The 18,066-nt window shown below is 36.0% G+C and overlaps 1 protein-coding gene across 1 annotated transcript in view; it reads left to right on the top strand.

Annotated features, from left to right (window-relative positions):
• SHANK2 (SH3 and multiple ankyrin repeat domains 2) overlaps window positions 1–18,066 on the top strand; it is a 323,086-nt gene that overhangs the window by 161,745 nt on the left and 143,275 nt on the right. The window contains exons 15-16 of the mRNA XM_033006803.2: window positions 15,940–16,022; window positions 17,629–17,753. Coding sequence (XP_032862694.1) covers window positions 15,940–16,022; window positions 17,629–17,753 — 208 coding nt within the window. The remainder of the gene's footprint in view (window positions 1–15,939; window positions 16,023–17,628; window positions 17,754–18,066) is intronic.

Here is an 18,066-nt window from a genome sequence, read left to right as displayed (position 1 = left end):
ACCACCTCTTGGGGTAACCTGTGCCAGTGTTTCACCACCTTCATCATAAACCATTTCTTCCTTATATCTAGTCTGAATCTCACCTCTTTTAGTGTAAAACCATTGCGCCTTGTCCTAAAGGGCAGATATGCCAATGAAGTTGCAAGGAAATAATGTAAGAGTGCGTTGACATGTCTAGATTTTTTTGTCTTCCCTGTATTTGTGGTCAGCAGTGGCAAAAACAACAATGGGACGTAGTTTTTGAGAGCTGGGGCAAGGGTGGATTCCATTGAGTTTGTTAGGAAAAATGTTTATTTGGGTCAGTCATGTCTAGGCTGGATGAGTAATATTGTGGCCAGAAAAGCAAAAACTTCCAAAGTATTATAAATATTCTTCAGAAGTCTAGTTAAAGTTCAGGGCTACCTTTAATTCAAAGAAAAATATTTGTAGGCCTTAAATCAGTTATTTCATCAAGGTCAAATTCTAGTTTAATAACAGAAATTGTTGCTAAGGCATAGAATGGATGTTGGAATTTTAAAAAATTCTTTATTTATTAAGTTAAATATGATGTAAACCTTTTGAAATTATATTTCTTTTTCTGCTTTTTAACTGAAGTGGGGAAATTGATTAATTCTTTCAAGATAGGACAGTGAATTGCTCAGTCAGGAAAACAGAGAGAAGACAAAATTATCAAATTAAAATTTATGAAATTAGTTGCTTAATTTCAAATGTAAAATGTTAACACCTTTTTAAAGGTGATGTGACTGGTGATAAAGTGGTAACTTTGTTTTCATACTCTGGAGACATAAATAATATGAGCAATTTTGGTACCATGTAAAGATTATAAACTTGATTTGGTGGAAAACATGATCCAGTTGCTTTCATGGATTTGGAAACTTTAGAACACAACAATGGAAGCTTTTACTACTGCTTTAATTTCATCATCTCCCTCCCACCCCCAACAGAATAGTGTAATAGCAAAAGTCAGTATCATAATGTAATGCCAACTTCAATGCAATTATGAAGTATGCGATATAAATGTAAGGTTTCCTGTCTATTCTGTGTCTTCCCTTTCTTCACAATATAATCGACTTTCAGATCTTTTTTTTTCCTAGCCACTTTAACTGGACAAATCACTGCATGGGAGAAGTTTTCTTGGTGCCCTTTCTTGACATTCTATGGCTACAGCAGCATTAAGAAGCTCACAGGAGAGGATGTAATAATAAATAACCTTTTCCAAAGACTTGTTGCTACAAAGTTAATGATGAGACCAAATTGATTTGCCTTCTGGTTTTAGTTCTATTTTTCTAGATAAAGAAAAAGAGGAAAACAGGACTGTGTAGTTTGGGACGCATGTGTAAGAAACCTTAATTAAAAGCTTAATTCATTAACCCTAATGTTTCTACTTGGAGTCAGGTGGCAGCATCCATGTTGCATGAGTGTAGAAGCTGACAGAAGCAACTCCTCAAAAGCCAATTTACATACAACCACTTAAGAAAAATGAGAAGTTCTTCTCAGCTGTATTTCTCAGCAGTTCTCTGTTGATGTTGTCATCTGCACTGTCAGGTAGAGCAGTACAAACTTTAATTCTAGATAGCTCAGAGACACTTTGGCATAGCTGAAGCTGTCTACCTCTGTAATTCAGCATGCTGTGTGGTGCTTTTTATTTTTTTTTTTATTTTTTAACCTGCAGCATCTACCTGTTGAATACCTCAGTCTTTGTCCCAAAGTCATGATATAAATGGTGCTGTCTTAATACTTTAAGCATTAGGTGTGTTACACAGTAATAAAAAATTTTTTTAGTGGAAGCTCTTAATTTCATACAGAAATACTTTCATTTAGTTTGATATCTGGCTTCATGTGGATATTTTACATAAATAGATTGTCTTCTTTCTGGAAAAATGCAATTATTCATCTCTTTAACTATGTATTTTAAATGGATAGCAAACTTTTGTAGAATTCTGGTCTTTGCAAGTCATGAGGTGTGGAATGCCAGACAGGGAGCTAAGGGGCCTTTTCCTGGTTACAGCCTAGCAGTGGCCCCGGTTCCATGTTGCAGTGAATCGAGCATATGTACTTGTTGAGTGCAGCTTGCTTGTGCACAGCCATCAGCAGCAATCTGTTAAATCCTGGCAAATGGTTCTTTACAAAACTTGAAGCAGTGTGTAAGAGCTGTTGGTATTTTTTTTATATCCTGCTCGCCACATTTTCATGTTGGCTCTCCCCAGGCCTGCAGAACAGTGAGGGAGACACTGTGAGAAGTATCGTTACATAGAGAATAGTTCTTTCTGCACTGACATAACTGACTTTTTGTTTTTCTGTTGGATGGCATTAGTTCCACTGTACTACTGTTTTCTGTGAAGTTTGTACTGTTCAGTTGATCTCTTGCAGGGAGTGGTATAAGGATATTAAGATGGGTGCCATTCATTCTTAATAATAAATTCATGATTTCTGTTACTTTATTCTGGGATTGATACATTGATAATAAGTTGAAAGTGATTTGACAGTTCTTCTTACCTGCAGGCATAGACTTTAAACATAATTCTTAGTTTTCTTTGGTGGAAAGAAGTAAAAAGAGTAGTATTCTAACTTTTTTACATATATACATAGCTCAGTTTTTGTCCAGGAGATGGTAGCAAAAATATCTGAGTATGCTCATAGTTGTAATGAAATAGATAAATAGATATCACTGTGTGGTATAGTGATGTGGTTCTATCTGAATGCTTGCTGAGATTTTAATAATTTAAGATCTCTGCATATGTGACACTCTTGGTTCTTTTAGGCAGAGAGAACAGGAAGCACCAACCAAATTATAGAAAACAAAGTGTGTAAAATGTTTTGTGTGCGTGTATTGTTGCTTTATTTCTGAAGATATTTTGTTGGGCTTGCCTGATGCCTGTTCTGAATTGATTCATTTACTGTGAAAATAATAGTCTGATAGCGCTGAACTGCTCTTAATGTGTGAGGCAGAAAGACAAGGGTAGCTCATTTTTAATACTGTGTGCCTCATTAACTTGCAAAATCTAATTTAATATCATTTGGAAAATTACATATATGTTTAAGCAATAATTAAGGCATTGTCAATTTTGTGGAACAGCTGGAGATTTAAAATGTGAAGTTTTTCATTTACAGTTATTTAATTTCTAATGAAAATTATCTTTCTTGCTAATAAACAACTTTGCACTTTGCCTCCCCTGCTGTTGTGTGCTGCCATGACTGAGCTTTATATGTTGGTGACTACAGCAAATATTTAAAGTAATTGCTAAAATAAGAGGTAAAAAGGGTGTATGTGTGTGTATGTATCTGAACTGTAATATCTCTGTGTTGAAATCTGTAATATAATTGTATGAAGGTGCAATATTAAAGTCTGATACATTTACACTAAAATGCAAAACTATACAGTGAGTGTTCAGAGTTTTCATGAACGTGTAAGTGCATTTTTAAGTTGTGTGCTGCCTTAATACTGAAGTTTGTTTAATGCACTTCAGTAAGATCCTGTTTTTAGCAATTAATGGTTTTGCAACTAATGTTTAAAATTTGTTGGACATTTTCTGGACTAGATGTTTAACTAAATTTCTAGTGGTAAAATGCTAGCAAAGAAAGACCAACAGTTTCCAAGACAAAAGTTGAAAAAAAAACAACCAAACAAAATCTTTCCCAAATTTAAAATGCTCTTTATGAAAAGCTTTCAGGATCTACCTCTAGAGCTGGTGAAAACCTAATGGTGTAACTATAAGTAGAGAAGATCGTGATTGCAAGGGCCATAATCTGGTGAATGTGCCATTTCCTGCACAGCAACTGATACTCTTAATCTCAACAGTATTTTCTCTGTAACTCCTCCAACTGGATGCTGGAGGACAGGATTGATTTAAATGTCAAAACTGAAAGCAGCAGCCTGTGTCCTGTGCATGGGGAGGAATAAAGTTTTCTAAATTAGAATAGAGAAAATTAAAAAAAACCTGAAGAATAGGTAAAAGGAGTGGAAATGACAGAAGGTGAGGACAGGAAGAAAACATTGTGAGGGTGTAATAATAGGTTAGATAGAAACAGGAGCCACATAATTAGAGCAGAGGAAAACAGGAGATTAAAATGTTTATTTTTCTGGGAAAAGGAGAATGATAAGTTTCTAACAATTAGTGTTTTACATTCCTGTCTCTAGCCTCCACTATGATGACTTAGCTTCCTCTGTGTGACCTTTAATTCCCTGCCCTACTACACCTTTGGCTGCCTTCCTCTCACCTAATCACTAGATGAGCAAAAGCTGACATATGGTGCCTCTGATTGTAAGTGATGCATTTTTAAGATTTGGCAGGCCAAAAGGAACAAATAACTGTTGAGCTCTCACTGTGGGCATTCCTCCAGTGGGAGCAATGATTTAAACCACCTTTTTTTTTTTTTTTTTCTATTTCCAGCCAGATTTTCACAAATATTTGTTGCATTTACATAATTTGATCTACAAGGCAAATTCTGAGGGTGACTGACAGGCAACATATGTCTCTTTTTCCTCTTAAAAGAAGAAACTATTGAGAAGTCAGAAAGGAGTTAACTACCATTGCTCTAGGTAAAGCTAGTCACTTCCATTGTGCAAAACATAGGGCTGATGGGAGGAGGATGTCTTGTTTTGTCTTGGGACAAAATAGATGTGCTGGGGTTGTATTTCTTTATAAATTGAGAGGGGTCAAACCCTACAAAGAGGTACATGCTAAAGAGCAATCAATAGCTGGTGTCAGGGTGTTCACCTGGAATAAAGAAGATGTGGGCTTGAGTCCCCTGTGTGTTAGACTGCTTCAACTTAAACCCAGGCCTTGTGTTGCTGATGAATGTCAAGAACCTGGTGGATAGAACGATTCTCTATCTGAGTCTTTTGAAACTATGATTCTTTTGCTGAGCCAAGAGACAGATGCTAGCTCTGTCCTTAGAGGTTGTGGCATGCAGGTGGTGATGCTAGATTTGAATGATTGGCAGATATCCCAATTGAATAACTGGTGATATTTCTGGGGATACCTGCTTATTCTGACATAAAATTTCATCCCATATTCTGGAGAAATAATGTCTAATGAAGGCTTAATTTAGACTAAAATATATCAACAAAAGATTCGTTTTAATGAATAAACATTTCACTAAAACTGATGTCATGGCAAAATTCTGAGCAGAAGAATAGTGAATGTTAAGTTAAATATGTGCACTAGGAAATAGTGGTAACTGCATATTTAGAAAAAGGACTGTTACCCATGTGTCTTGTAATTTCTTTATTTTTTGAATTAAAAAAGGCATGTTGGGCACAGATAACAGGTCTCAGAATTAAGAGTTTAGTGCTACAATTGGAAACCAGAGCTGATACCGAGTAGATTGTGTGATCCTTTAAACTAGCATTTCCAAAGACTGACAGTGTAGCACTGTCAGATTTGTAGAACAGTTGTAGCTATAGCAGAGGTGGTTTATACCTCTACTGTAAACACTTCAAATATCATAAATTCTGAAATACATGTGAGATTAAACTCTATCCATCTTAAATCAGTTACTCAATTGAGTTGGAATGATAAAGCAAAATTTTTATCCTGTCTCCAGTACTTAGAAAATAAAAGCTTCATATTTCCAGAAATTATGTGTCAATGCAACGAGCAAGTGATAGCTGAATGTCAAAGGAAAGGGAGCAATAAGGAGAGATTACAGTTCAACATACACTTAATCAAGAAAAGGAATGGATAATTTAAATAGAGCAGAGTTCTCTGTCTTCATCAGCTGGTATCTGTAAAGTCAGTGATTTTTCGTTGCTACCAAAGTTGTGGGCTAAACTGGCCATGCTTTGACAAAATTGCTGAAAATTATGATGCTGTTAGATATGAAAGCTGTTGAGATGGACAATTTTCAAACTCTTTTGCAGATAAGTAAACAATATTCGGAGTAGGCTTAAAATAACTCAAGAGTTTAGTGTAATTAGAGAAATGGAGAGAGAGGAGAATTTATTTCAGAAAAAAAGGTAGTATTGCCACCTCCTTTTTGATGTTAATGAGATTGTAAAATAATATGGTGATAGTCAGGATTCTTAAAGGGTTTTGTGAAAATTAAACTCTAACTGAAATCACCTTTTAATGCCTTTCAGTAAAATCCTAGAAAACCAGTTTCTCACTCTATACTGTATTTTTAAAGCTCTTGGAGAAGAAAATAAGTGGGGAATAGTTTTCAGAAAAACTTTCCTCTCTGCTTTTGTTAATACCTCATTTTTTTTGAGACAGAACTTGAAACTTACTTGTAACATGCCTTATACTAAAGCGTCAAAAATTTTTAAAGGAATTTTAACAGTGATGATTAAAGCACCATACACTTCTGTATAATGTAGGATTTTAAGTGAAATACTTAAATCTGTAAAGCTGAAATGAACAGTCAGGGTTACTCAGACTTCTTGTGGTTAGAACTGTATTTAGTTTCCAAGGGATGCAGCACATGAGGATGATAATACCTCTTGCTCATCACAGCAAACAAGGTGTGATGGAAACACAGAGGAATCCCTTAAAACTAATTTGAAACTCATGGTTATCACCAGTCCTGAAATCACCAGTCTCTTTCCCCTATTTCATAATTTATTTATGTTTAGCATTCAGTATGTTTGGATTCTCTGAGTGGCTGAGTGAGCAAATCAAGTTACAATACTGAAATGTATAGTGAGTTTAAAAATTGTTACAAAGACCTTCAGTGTCTAACTGCTACCTTAAAGGACTTGTAACACATTTTAAAAAGTGTTAATAAAACACTTTTTTTTCTTTTTTTTTACTGAAAGTGTAACTACAGTATATTATAGAAACATGAAACGAGACATCCTGAGGAAGGCGGATCTAATCCCCTGTATTACCATGGAATGTGCACATGCCAAAGCATGATGACAAAACTGTACCAGAGGAAGGGAATACAGTGTCCCATGTTCTTCAGTAAAAGAAGGAACAAGTAGTGCAGCTTGGTTGGGAGCTGGTGGAATGCTTTGGGGAAACATCAAATGTGTTTGTCCCGCTCTTAAACCCTTCTCTGCTTTTGGCCTTTGGCAGAGAGAGGATGTTGGGCTTCAAGGGCCAGGACTTGGCTAACCCAGCACAGCTGTGCATATGTTCCAGTGACTCTCTCTAAGAAGGGAAAGGAAAAATTCAAAGTGGTGTCTGATGTATGCCAACTCTGAGATAAGCATAAAGACTGATTAGCAAGGTTTATGAACTACCTCAGATGCCGCATCAGCTGAAGAAAATCTTTACTGATATATGTAATTATGTTTTTGTAGACTCATACCATTATCATAGATCTGGATTTACTTTCCTGGTTCTACCTTATTTTATTTGTCCTATTTGCTAACCTAGAACACAATCTTTTGCTTGTTACTGTGGTTGTCTGTGATTAATATAGACCAACTTAGCAAAAACTTTAGGAAACTTATTAATTAAAAAACCTATATAGAAAAACAGTGTTGTTATAAATAGCTATTATTATTATTCCTTTTGTGTAAATACTTTGTATGTTAAGATATTTAGGGACACAATTCCTATTTCTATGTGGTTTGGTGGCAATAGCAGGGGCTGGAACTGCAGCTGGTTTGAGGTAGAAAAATACAAACCTAAAAAGTAAGGTTGATAAATATTCTAATTACCAAAACGTATGTATATGTTTGTACAGGCTATTTGTTCAAGGTTCACAGTATGAGCAATAAATACTAATATTTTCATAGTGCAGGCTTAGATTGCTCAAATGTTCACTAATTATTACTGAAAATTGCTACTAAGTATCAGTTATGAGTGGAGTGTGCTGCAGCCCAAAATACTAATGTGACTGATGGAACATCTGTATGAAATTATATATATATATAGGATCATGACCTTACCATTGACTTTTTTTTTTTTCCTTCATACCCTATCCTGAGATTTCTGTATAATATAAGTCTGGCTTTTACTGAATGATTTATATTTCCAGGAAGTTGTTTGGCTTCCTGTTTTGCTATATCAATATGTTACTTTAATGATTACAGTTTCAGCATCTTAGGATGAAAACAGGAAAAAAAAGCACAGGTAGTACTAGCCAAATCAATTGACTTGGGTAATACTTTAGATTACCTACTCTCTTCTCCTGCACACCAGAGAGTATGTTATTAAGTGTAATTAAAGACTGGATAAAAGAATGTTGACTGATTTACATACATAGAGAGAGGAAGTTTCTCCTTGGTTCTGCATAAAGAAATTGTGTAACTTCTTTGCACTTGTGTCATAAAATTTAATGTTTCTCTTTTAAAACCTGTATTTCTTGTTAATGTTTTATAGCATAAATTCATTGAAGTATATAACACTGCTTGGGCAACTCTGTCAGTCACCGGGCTTGAAAAAGTAGAACAATCTGACTTCCTAATTCTTATCAAATCACTTCATGACTGATATTGGTGTTTTTGATAATTTAGTGAAGAACTGTTCATTTTTTACTGAGGTTATCAAGTATTTAAAATCCAATAAAGACAGCTTGATTACTTACTTAAAAGTGTGAATGAAACACCTTTTTAAGTGGAAGAAGCTATATGCCCTGTCAGGTTTTACTGTAGTCTGTAATTTCCTCATAATGCAATATAGATCTGTAAAATACAGGAATTAGGCAGTAGCTTAATGTCTTTTATGGCATGCTACAGTTTGGCATATAACTCTTTCATCAACAAATGAATTTCAATGAAAAATATGCAGCCTTGCTTTTCTCATGATCAAAGATCTCTACATGATGTTTACTGAACTCAGTAGAAAAAGCACCGAGATGGGAGATCAGAAAAACAAATAGATGAATATAGGAAGTATACAGGAGTATTGCTGGAGCATCCTCTCTTCTTTCCCGTTCCTTTACTTGGCCTCAGTGTATCCAGCTGAGGAAGGCATGTCTGTGCTGAGTGAGCCATTCAGCCATGGAGGAAATGTAAAGTTGGATGAGGAGAAATTAGAGTATGTCCTTTCTGTTGCAATTGAAGTTATTTGCCATAAATTATAAATCCAGAGAGAGCAATGGTTCAAGGGTGGTTGTGTTGGTCTTTTTTTTCTTTTATTTTTTTTTTAACTGGCACTGCTGACACTCAAGCAAGGCATTGACACACAGCCAGCTGTTCAAAGTGCTAGTAAAGATACTGTTGCCGGATGCTGCAATTTCTTTGAGAGCACCTGCGAGGCTGGAATCTATAGGTAGTACTAATTGTTTTATTCCATGCTCCATCTCCATGTGCAGCCCTGTTATTTTGGTGAAATAGCAAAATGACTTGGAGTCCTTGTCATTGTGAATGCATGATGAAATAAATCTTATTCTCTGGTGTAACTACTCTGAAGATACTAAAGGATATTTTGAGAACTATTTTAGCTTTTATGGATGGGTAGCTTTGTTACCTCCAAATATGACCTCAAATTCATCTAATTCAGTTTTAACAGTAAATGTTGTTCTGATGTGAGAATTCTGGATCATGATAATGAAATAATTGTTTTGGAAAACAGTTCAACGTAAGCCTAACTCCACTTTTTGTGTAGTAGCTCCATGAAAGAAAATGTAGGCCTGTGCCCTAATACCTTATCTGAAGAAATGAAAAACAAGTATATCTGTGTGTTCCTACAAATGCTTCTGATGGGTTTGTGGGTAAGGACAAGAAAGGGAAATTCAAACACTGCACAGGAAGGAAATTTTTTACTTAGATACCCTATGGTGAGACTCTCTTGGCCTCAGATATGGAAAAGCAGAAAATAAAACCCTCCATTTTTAGTTCTTCTATGCGATTCTGATCATCCTTTCCCCATATTTTTGTTACTGTACCATCATTATACTCCTCGGACTTCTATCTTCAGCTACTTAATAAGGAGTTTATCTGTTTAAAGTTTACTGTTCTCCAGTATTTCTGTTCTAATGACAGGTTGTGTCTTCCTTGAGTATAATGCTGAGGTGCTTATCAACCATCTATTTGAAAATATTTTCTTACTGCCTTCCTCCGAAACACATCTTGCTATAAACTTCCATATAGACATACATTCTAAAGAAAAATCATTTAGACTTGTCATATGTGACAGAAATTATATTGCCAGGATTGGTCAGTTGTAGTGTAAACACTATGCGTGTGTTTTTGACACAAGGCAGGACAAAATAGGTAATTGTATTTTTACTGAATATCTCCTGTAAGGGTATAAAATAAACACACATTCTGAAAAATGGTAAAACATGTTTCACCAAAATACCTGGTAATTATTCCTTATTAAAGATGTTACCATGAGAAACTATGGAAAGATTCTATCAAAGGCAGTAGCCCTGGGTTGTGAATTATTCTTTAGCATAATAACCTGTTATTGTTCAAAGCTGTATCATATATTTATGAAGCAACACATTTCTAAGACTAATTGCATTGCAATGCAATGAAAGACATCATCACATGACAGAATCTCTACATGTGACAGCAGCATATTACAGAGAAGTTACTGTGAGTTTGAATATACAGTTGACTACATCTTTCTGTTTCTGTCTGGGCTGTAAGTGGGTTAGGTAGGGACCATCTGTGTATTTTCCTATTTGCTGTGCAAAGAACCACACTCACTGGTGTAGTTAATACTTCTTGAGGAAGTGATTACTGTTCGGCATGTTATGCAAGAGCTGAGAAAGCTCTTCTGTAAGACCTACAGCTGGATGATCAATGCCTGGGAAACTTGAGCAATCACATACAGAGTCTTCATTAATCTTGAAGGCCTTAATTACTTGGCTTAGCCAATGTTCCTGGAGTTATTACAGTAGATGACTATAAATAATAACGTTGACCCCTTCTAGCAATAACAGCAAAAGTTTTTCCACTAGAATTCTGCTATATCTTACAACAAGATTTGCTGTACACATAAATTCCATTTTATATGGTATCAGGACAGGTAACTTCCCAAAAAAGGGAAATATTCAGAGAGAACATTCTTTATGTGCTTTTAACAGGGATTGACTGTTGGAACATGCAGGAAAGAGCTCCTCTTGAATAGATTTCCTGAATGGCCTTCTATGGACTTGAACGTAACCACCCTAAATTGATTGTCGGAGCCTGAAAGGAATTAGTGTGACTGCCTTCAGACACTGTATATAAATTTATGGAATGGTTTAGATAGTGATTTATTGAATCTGGCAAAGTATAAAAAAGGCATTTCCTTTATTGTTGGGCTGTGATTTGATCCTTCTAACATGTAGCCAGCTGTGAATTCAGTAGAACTTTCAAAAAGATTGAAATTACAAGAGTACTGAGGAGGAGACATAAAAAAAAAAAAAAAAAAAATCTAATGAAGAGATTTGGATTTATCTGGGCAACTGAAAGACATGAACTTTGAGAGAATAACTTCTCACTCAAGGATAGAGCAAACCATGTCACTGAAGGATTTGTGGGCTGAGAAGGCTACTCATTGGTTGTAATTCTGGTTGTTTGAATCTTGTGTGTGAACTGTTAGATAACTGTTTTCCTTTGAAAGGCTGTAGTCCAGTTTGTTAAAGCTGAAAAGGTTAGCTTTAGATTATGTTTCTAGGGGATGCACAGTTGGAAAGAACCAGGAAAATAATTCCTGTTTAAATTAATTTTTTTCTCTGCCTTAGGCAGAGATTGACAGTACACCAAATAGCCATTTTTGTTTCCAGATAATGATAATAATTTCCAGTGGAGTGTACTCTACATGCTGGTTTTCAGATTGAAATCAGCAACGATACACAAGATACAAACTTGCCTAAACAAATTCTGTGGTCCTAATAGTTTCCATCTCTATAATTTACTATTTTAACTTTTGGAATAAGTCATGCTTTAACATAGGGTGTAGTTATTCTAGTTGAGAAATGGAATCTAGATTTCATGGTTTTGCCCCCATCAGGAACCTGTGCTTCAACCTTTATTTTCTTCATACAGATCTTTATGAAGGACTTCACATTTCTACTTCCTTCTTCAAGTATTATCTTAATGGCCTGTTATCAAAGTAGAAATTCTTGCTGTCTTGAAAAGTCTACCCAAATGATGGCTGTTATGTTGGACGTAACAGTGCTGAGTTCAAATCTCAGGTGTCTGACCATGGGTAAATCTCTTTATTTCCCTTTGTCTATTGGTAAGTTTGTAAAATTATGGAAATTCTAACAGCTCCGCACAATTCTTGCGCATTAACGTGTTGGGGAAGCTACAGGAACCAATTAACAAGCATATTTTCTAATATTTAGTGTTTGGATAAAACAACAGTGATTTTAGATGGACTTTTTTTTGACCTGAAGTTTTTATATTCAAGATTGGACTTCATGCAGAAATATTCTGCACTTGATAGTATGTATTTTGCATTTAACTTTGTATGCAACGGGTCTTGGACTTACACAGCCCAAAGTCAAAGTAATGTGTGCCCTATTTAAGTAATGAGCTATTGACTTTAAAATTACTCATTTCATTACCATAATATGGAACTAGTAATATTCTGAAAACTCATCTCTGAAATGGACACTGTTTAATTTCAGTTTGAGATGGGACAGAAATGGACTTTAAGGATTTTACCTATTGAAATCTGGTGTATCACAGATAGCGGAGACTGTTCAGCCTCGTGTAGAGCTGTACACTGTACTCAGAGCATCTTTGAAGAAATGCCTCTTCCTCTTGCTTGAGCTCAGACCTCTGAACAGGCTTATAACATAATGTCGCCTTTATTTGTCACTGGTAGCTGTACCCTATATGCATTCTGTTGCTAAGTGTTTACAGCACCTTCAGGATCAAAGACATGCTGCCGAGAAGGCTCATTGTGAGAAATTTTGACCTACTTTTACATTTGGCACCACTTTGCCTGCCAAGACCATGTAGACTGTGAACAAACCTTCAGCATGTCTTCAGTGAAGAGGTCCAGTCTGACACTGAGATAAGAGAACCCTGTCATGGCAAAGCAAACAAAAAAGCAATATTGCAAACAGTCAGAGATTAAACTCTTTTTCTCCTCTTCTGCCCCCTTCTCTCAGGGATGCAAAGTGTGTTTGCTGGGAGAAGGGGTGTGGAGGTTGCCAGTTCAGTTCATTTGTGTGTGCATGTTTGTCTTCCATCCTTTTCCTGCTGCTAGTTCTTAGCTCTGCAGCACTGGGGTATCTGTAGAGAATCAATTTGCTTTCTGAGATTGCTTTAAACTGCTCATGCCATGTGATTATTGCATGTCCCCTTCTCCTAGCACAGAAATGAGAAGAAATGGCTACACATCTGATTTTTTCAAACCTACATTTTTGCTTTACAGGCTGTGATGAAGTTTCCTTGTGTAGTACATGATTGAAACAGTATATTAGTAAGCTGTATGTGTCAAGTAATAGAGATCAGTTTGTATATTTTGTTACCAAAAATTCATGTTGTGCTTCTCCTTCCCTTCCTTTTCCCCTCCCCCTTCCATGTAAAACAGAAAACTTCCCAAAATTTTGGCAATCTAGTATTCCCACTTTCAATGTGTAAACTGAAGTATAAAACCAGGTAGTTTATACAATAAATGTACTGTACATGAAAAGAAAATCATAGGTGGCTTTCATACTTTTAATCCAAACAGCCATAGACATCTACATTAGGATGAAGTGAGCATAACTTGAAAATTCCTGTGCATTTCATTAGCTGACTGTGAAAGGAGCCTAGTTGCCTTTTTTTTTTTTTTTTTGATGTAGATGCCTAACGTTGATCAGGTGAATTGATCCCAAGTATTCTTAGCACTGCTTTTGGAACTTCAGCCTTCAGCTTTTTAAGGAAAGATATTATGAATTGGTTTTTTTTTTGTCAACAAAAATGAAAGAATCAGAGCAAGGTTTGATGAGGTACCTGGCCAGTAGGCTTCTGAGATCTTTATGTTAATGAACTGAGATTAGAGTGGGATTTGGGTAGGGGAGAAGAGGGGTGTTCTTTCAACCAAGGACTTTCTTTGATTAGGTTCTCAAAAGTGGAATTCTAACTTCTATTAAGCTATTGATTGTTTACAAGGAAACTTGAAGGAAATGTAGTGTATTAATTTGACTGTGCATAAGAAAAAGGCTGGAGACAGCTTTACTGTTGACTCCAGTGGATAAGTATAGAGCCCCACCTTGAAAACGTGTGTGGTGAAATAAAGAAAACAAGCCAGTATGCTTGTAGGTTCAGGTAGTTTCTGTAGCATTAGGACATTGATGGAGGGCTTCAGCACTACAGTGTGGGCTCTGAGGGTTACATATTCCACCCCACCCCGGTATGCGTGAACAGGAGTGTGTTTGGCTATCTCAAGAAGTAGATAGTTTCTTATATCATTTTGATAGCAAGGCTATTAATTGTAAGAAAAGGTAATGTCTGAATTATACAGTAAATAATAGTAAGTTGAGATACAGTATTCAAAAGCTGCTGATACTTTGGGAGATCATCTGTTGCTCAGAAAGTCACCATTGTGGTAGCTTTAATTCAGGTGTGGTGTTTAAATACTCTGTAGTTTGGAAGACATAATTACATTGTCACTTCAGCAGTAACATGAACTTGCATCTCTCAGAGTTGGAAAGTCACCAAAGGGATAGTCTGTGATACATGAAAGATCTGGACTTTGGAGGCTGTCCATTGGTGTCTTGGTACCTTCTTCCTTGTCTTTGTTCAGAGCTTTAAATAAAAATGTTGCACCAATTTTTCTTTACTTAGTTTCCTCCTCCCCTTCTGGATTATTAATGGTACTGGAGCAGATCCGGTCTCTTACTGTGTCGAGTGCTTGTGACTAGATTCTGTACAAGACCAGTGGTAACAGTAGTTTGCTAGTAAAAAATTAAAAAAAGAAAAGAAAACTTGCTTATATTTCTTTCTAGTTTTGTGGGTGTTTTAAAGGCAACCTAGCAGTGTGATTTGCAGTGCTTACAATTCATGAATACTTAACCCCTGACACTGTCTTTATTCAGAAGAATGTCTTGCAACTTGTGCTGTGTAATGGTTTTATACTTAAAAGAGCATTGAAAACCTTTTTTTTTTTTTTTTTTCTTTTGAGCTTATTTTTAGTAACCAAATGTTTAATGAAAGGCACTAAACAAGGCTTTTGCAGATCGCTCCCTGTATATGAAAGATCCCTTTTTAATGTGGATTTTATGCTTTTTCTTCATCTACCGTCTACTTTTTTTCTTAGCCAGTAACAGTAAGATTCCTAAGGCTACTTTCTCTTTAAGGACATACTGCTTACATAAATAGTCCTTTACACCATCTCCTTGTTTTATAATATTAATTGTTTCTCAGAAGATGGGAAATATTCCTTAGAAATGTGTTTTCCTGATTGTGCATGCCTTGTTACTATTTCAATTATGCAGATTCTCGATGCTGTGGAAATTTGTGCTTGATGACGCCAAGGCAGCTGCACGTTGTTAGCATTGTAGGCTGTCAGATGATCATGTGGGATTCTTGCAGCATGCAACATTCAATAGGATTGAAAAAGGGCTTTTGATGCAAGGCATAGCTTTCAGAATATATTTGTGCCTTTTAGTTAGCTAATATAAAATCATAATTTATTATCTTTAAATTTAAAATGCTGCCTCATTTTTCTTCTGGTTGGTTTCATTTTGGCTTCACTAGAAGATGCATCTGGTACATCCACGATTGAGGAGTTTATTAATGATACTGTCATTCAGTTCACTTACTTTTTTTCCTTTTAGAGTCCTAGCTAACCCACAGATTACATGATCACATGTTCATTCAGTCATTCATATAGAACACAAACCACCATGCATGATTTCTTCTTCTTTCTTTTTCCTCTCTGCCTTTTTTATTCCCTTTAAGTTGCTTTGTCATGTTCTCTTTTATCATTAAGCTTAGTCTTTGTCTTCCCCTCGCTACTATTTGTTCTATATTTTCACATGCTTGGTTACTGCAATATTATTTGATTAACGGGCTGTGATGATGATGAACCTGCACACTGGAGGAGCAGCTACTACAGTGGTGATGAAGGGATGTAATAATGGTCGCTATCCTCGGAATTCTCTCTACAGTGACTGCATAATAGAAGAAAAGGCAGTGGTCCTGCAGAAAAAAGACAATGAAGGATTTGGATTTGTGCTCAGAGGGGCAAAAGGTATGTGCTTCTGTGTGTGTGTGTGTGATGTGCACTGGCATGAAGAAATTTATACATCTCTGAATATAAGCAGGAATTATTCTTGGTGCACTTGGTTGCTAGACAACAGGATTCTCTGTATGCTATACTACTCAGATGGATTTTAGTGGCTTCTGTCTGAAGCAGTTTGCATTTTTACATAGGAGAAGCACTGTACAATCATTTTGGGGGGAGAAAGTTTTGTCTGTATTTTTATTGTGTTGGTATATGTAATATTTTGTCATTAATCTGTTTTGTTATGCAGTTTACCTAACTATGGGAAACCTGCTTTCCTTATAAAACCTGCTTCTTTATTTCAAATGTCAGTCGATTTAAATAGGTCTATGAATAGAAATAGACAAGAGAGTGATGTTTTGTTTAAAATAGGTGTGGATCTTCTGCAAGGTGACATTGGTGCAGTTTTAGTATGAAAATATGATCTTTTTTTATATCTTCAGAAGCTGCACGTATGTTGCATGGCCTGTAGTGTGCTCATTTTAAAAGCTGTTCATATGTTAAACTGCATGTTACTTTTCTGTAGACTAAAATCTGTAATAATGGCATTTGTAAGAGTTAAAAAAAGCATTTTATTTAATGCTTTGCTTTTTAACTTTTAGTCCAGTTTGCTCCTTTTGTATTTTAAAAAAAATATGATGGTATGTCCCATCTCTTGCTCCCCCTCATTTTACATGGGTTCTCCCTTGCCTTGCTTGAGCATGAAAATTATTCCATATCTTCATATTGGGACATCATTTTTGCTCTCCCTGTTCCCCCACCCCTAAACCAGTGCCACCATAGATTTTCAGTATTGTAAAAGCTTTTCTAATCCTAGCTAAATACAAATTTTTGGAGTTGTACTAGGAAAGCCAATACCACTACCTTTTAGCTAACCCACTGGCATGAGTTGTCTGTGCATTGAGCAGAGGTTACTCTCTCTGTGTAAGCCCAACAATTTTCCCCTGATTTTCTCTGTAACAGTGAGGGCACCTCAGGTGAAAGACCCAAGGACTTTTCTTCTTGTATGTGTAGGTGACAGGGAGAAAGCGAGCTGTTACAAGGCCTGCTGTACCTCCTTTCCTAAAAAGTGATTTCTTCTGTTATCTTCTGTGTAATATGCATCTAAATATAGAAGAAATATTCAGTTTGATCTTTTTTGTCCTTTCCCACCCACCTCATCCCCCCAGTTGGGCCAGATGCTCTCCTCTGGCTACAGTACATAATTCATTTTTAGTTGGATGTTGCCAGAGTTACAAGCATTTTGCTAGGTATACAAAAGGGTTACTTGAACTAATACTGAATATCCTGGAATACTCAGAATCCAACTATTGCCTCATACAGCTTGATTTGGTTTGTGTCAGTAAAGAAGCATGTATTTTTCTCTCTGAATTGAAGACCTGTGGATTGCTATTGCAGAGAGATTGCACTCTGTTCCCAGCATCTTGATATCCTCTGAGGCAGAGTCCTCTTACTTTTAGCACCCACCATTTTTTAACCATAAATTTGAATGGCCAATAATAGGCCTTTATTCAAGTGGTATTTGCAAGCACTCCATAACTTTATTTTTTTAATGTGGTATTTATTTTTAAAGCTGACACACCAATTGAAGAATTCACCCCAACTCCAGCCTTTCCTGCTTTGCAGTACTTGGAATCTGTGGATGAAGGGGGAGTAGCATGGCAAGCTGGCCTGAGAACCGGAGACTTTTTGATCGAGGTAGGAGATCCTGAATTTTGATTCTCAGTGCTCTGCTGGGGAAATAGTGATGTTCCCTTTGTATAATTTACTTTGGAAAAAGTGTGTGATGCTTCTGAACAGCAAGTTCAGTGGACTAGCACCAATAATGTACTTCACTTGATCTATTTTAAAATTTCATGCAGCATTTAGGAAAGCACTTAAAAAGAACAATGGTCAGGTTGGCTGGGAATTTTTTATTTCTTCTTTTTGTTATTTGGGAATATGCTATCAGAGAAATTCAGGAGGATTTATTCTTCTTTGCATTATTGAATTGAAATTTAGATTAATTTCA

The sequence above is a fragment of the Tyto alba genome, unplaced genomic scaffold (genome assembly GCF_018691265.1).
Source record: "Tyto alba isolate M040663 unplaced genomic scaffold, T.alba_DEE_v4.0 Super-Scaffold_8, whole genome shotgun sequence".
Taxonomy (NCBI): domain Eukaryota; kingdom Metazoa; phylum Chordata; class Aves; order Strigiformes; family Tytonidae; genus Tyto; species Tyto alba.
Note: the sequence above shows the minus strand (reverse complement) of the source record. Positions and strands in the feature narration are given on the sequence as shown.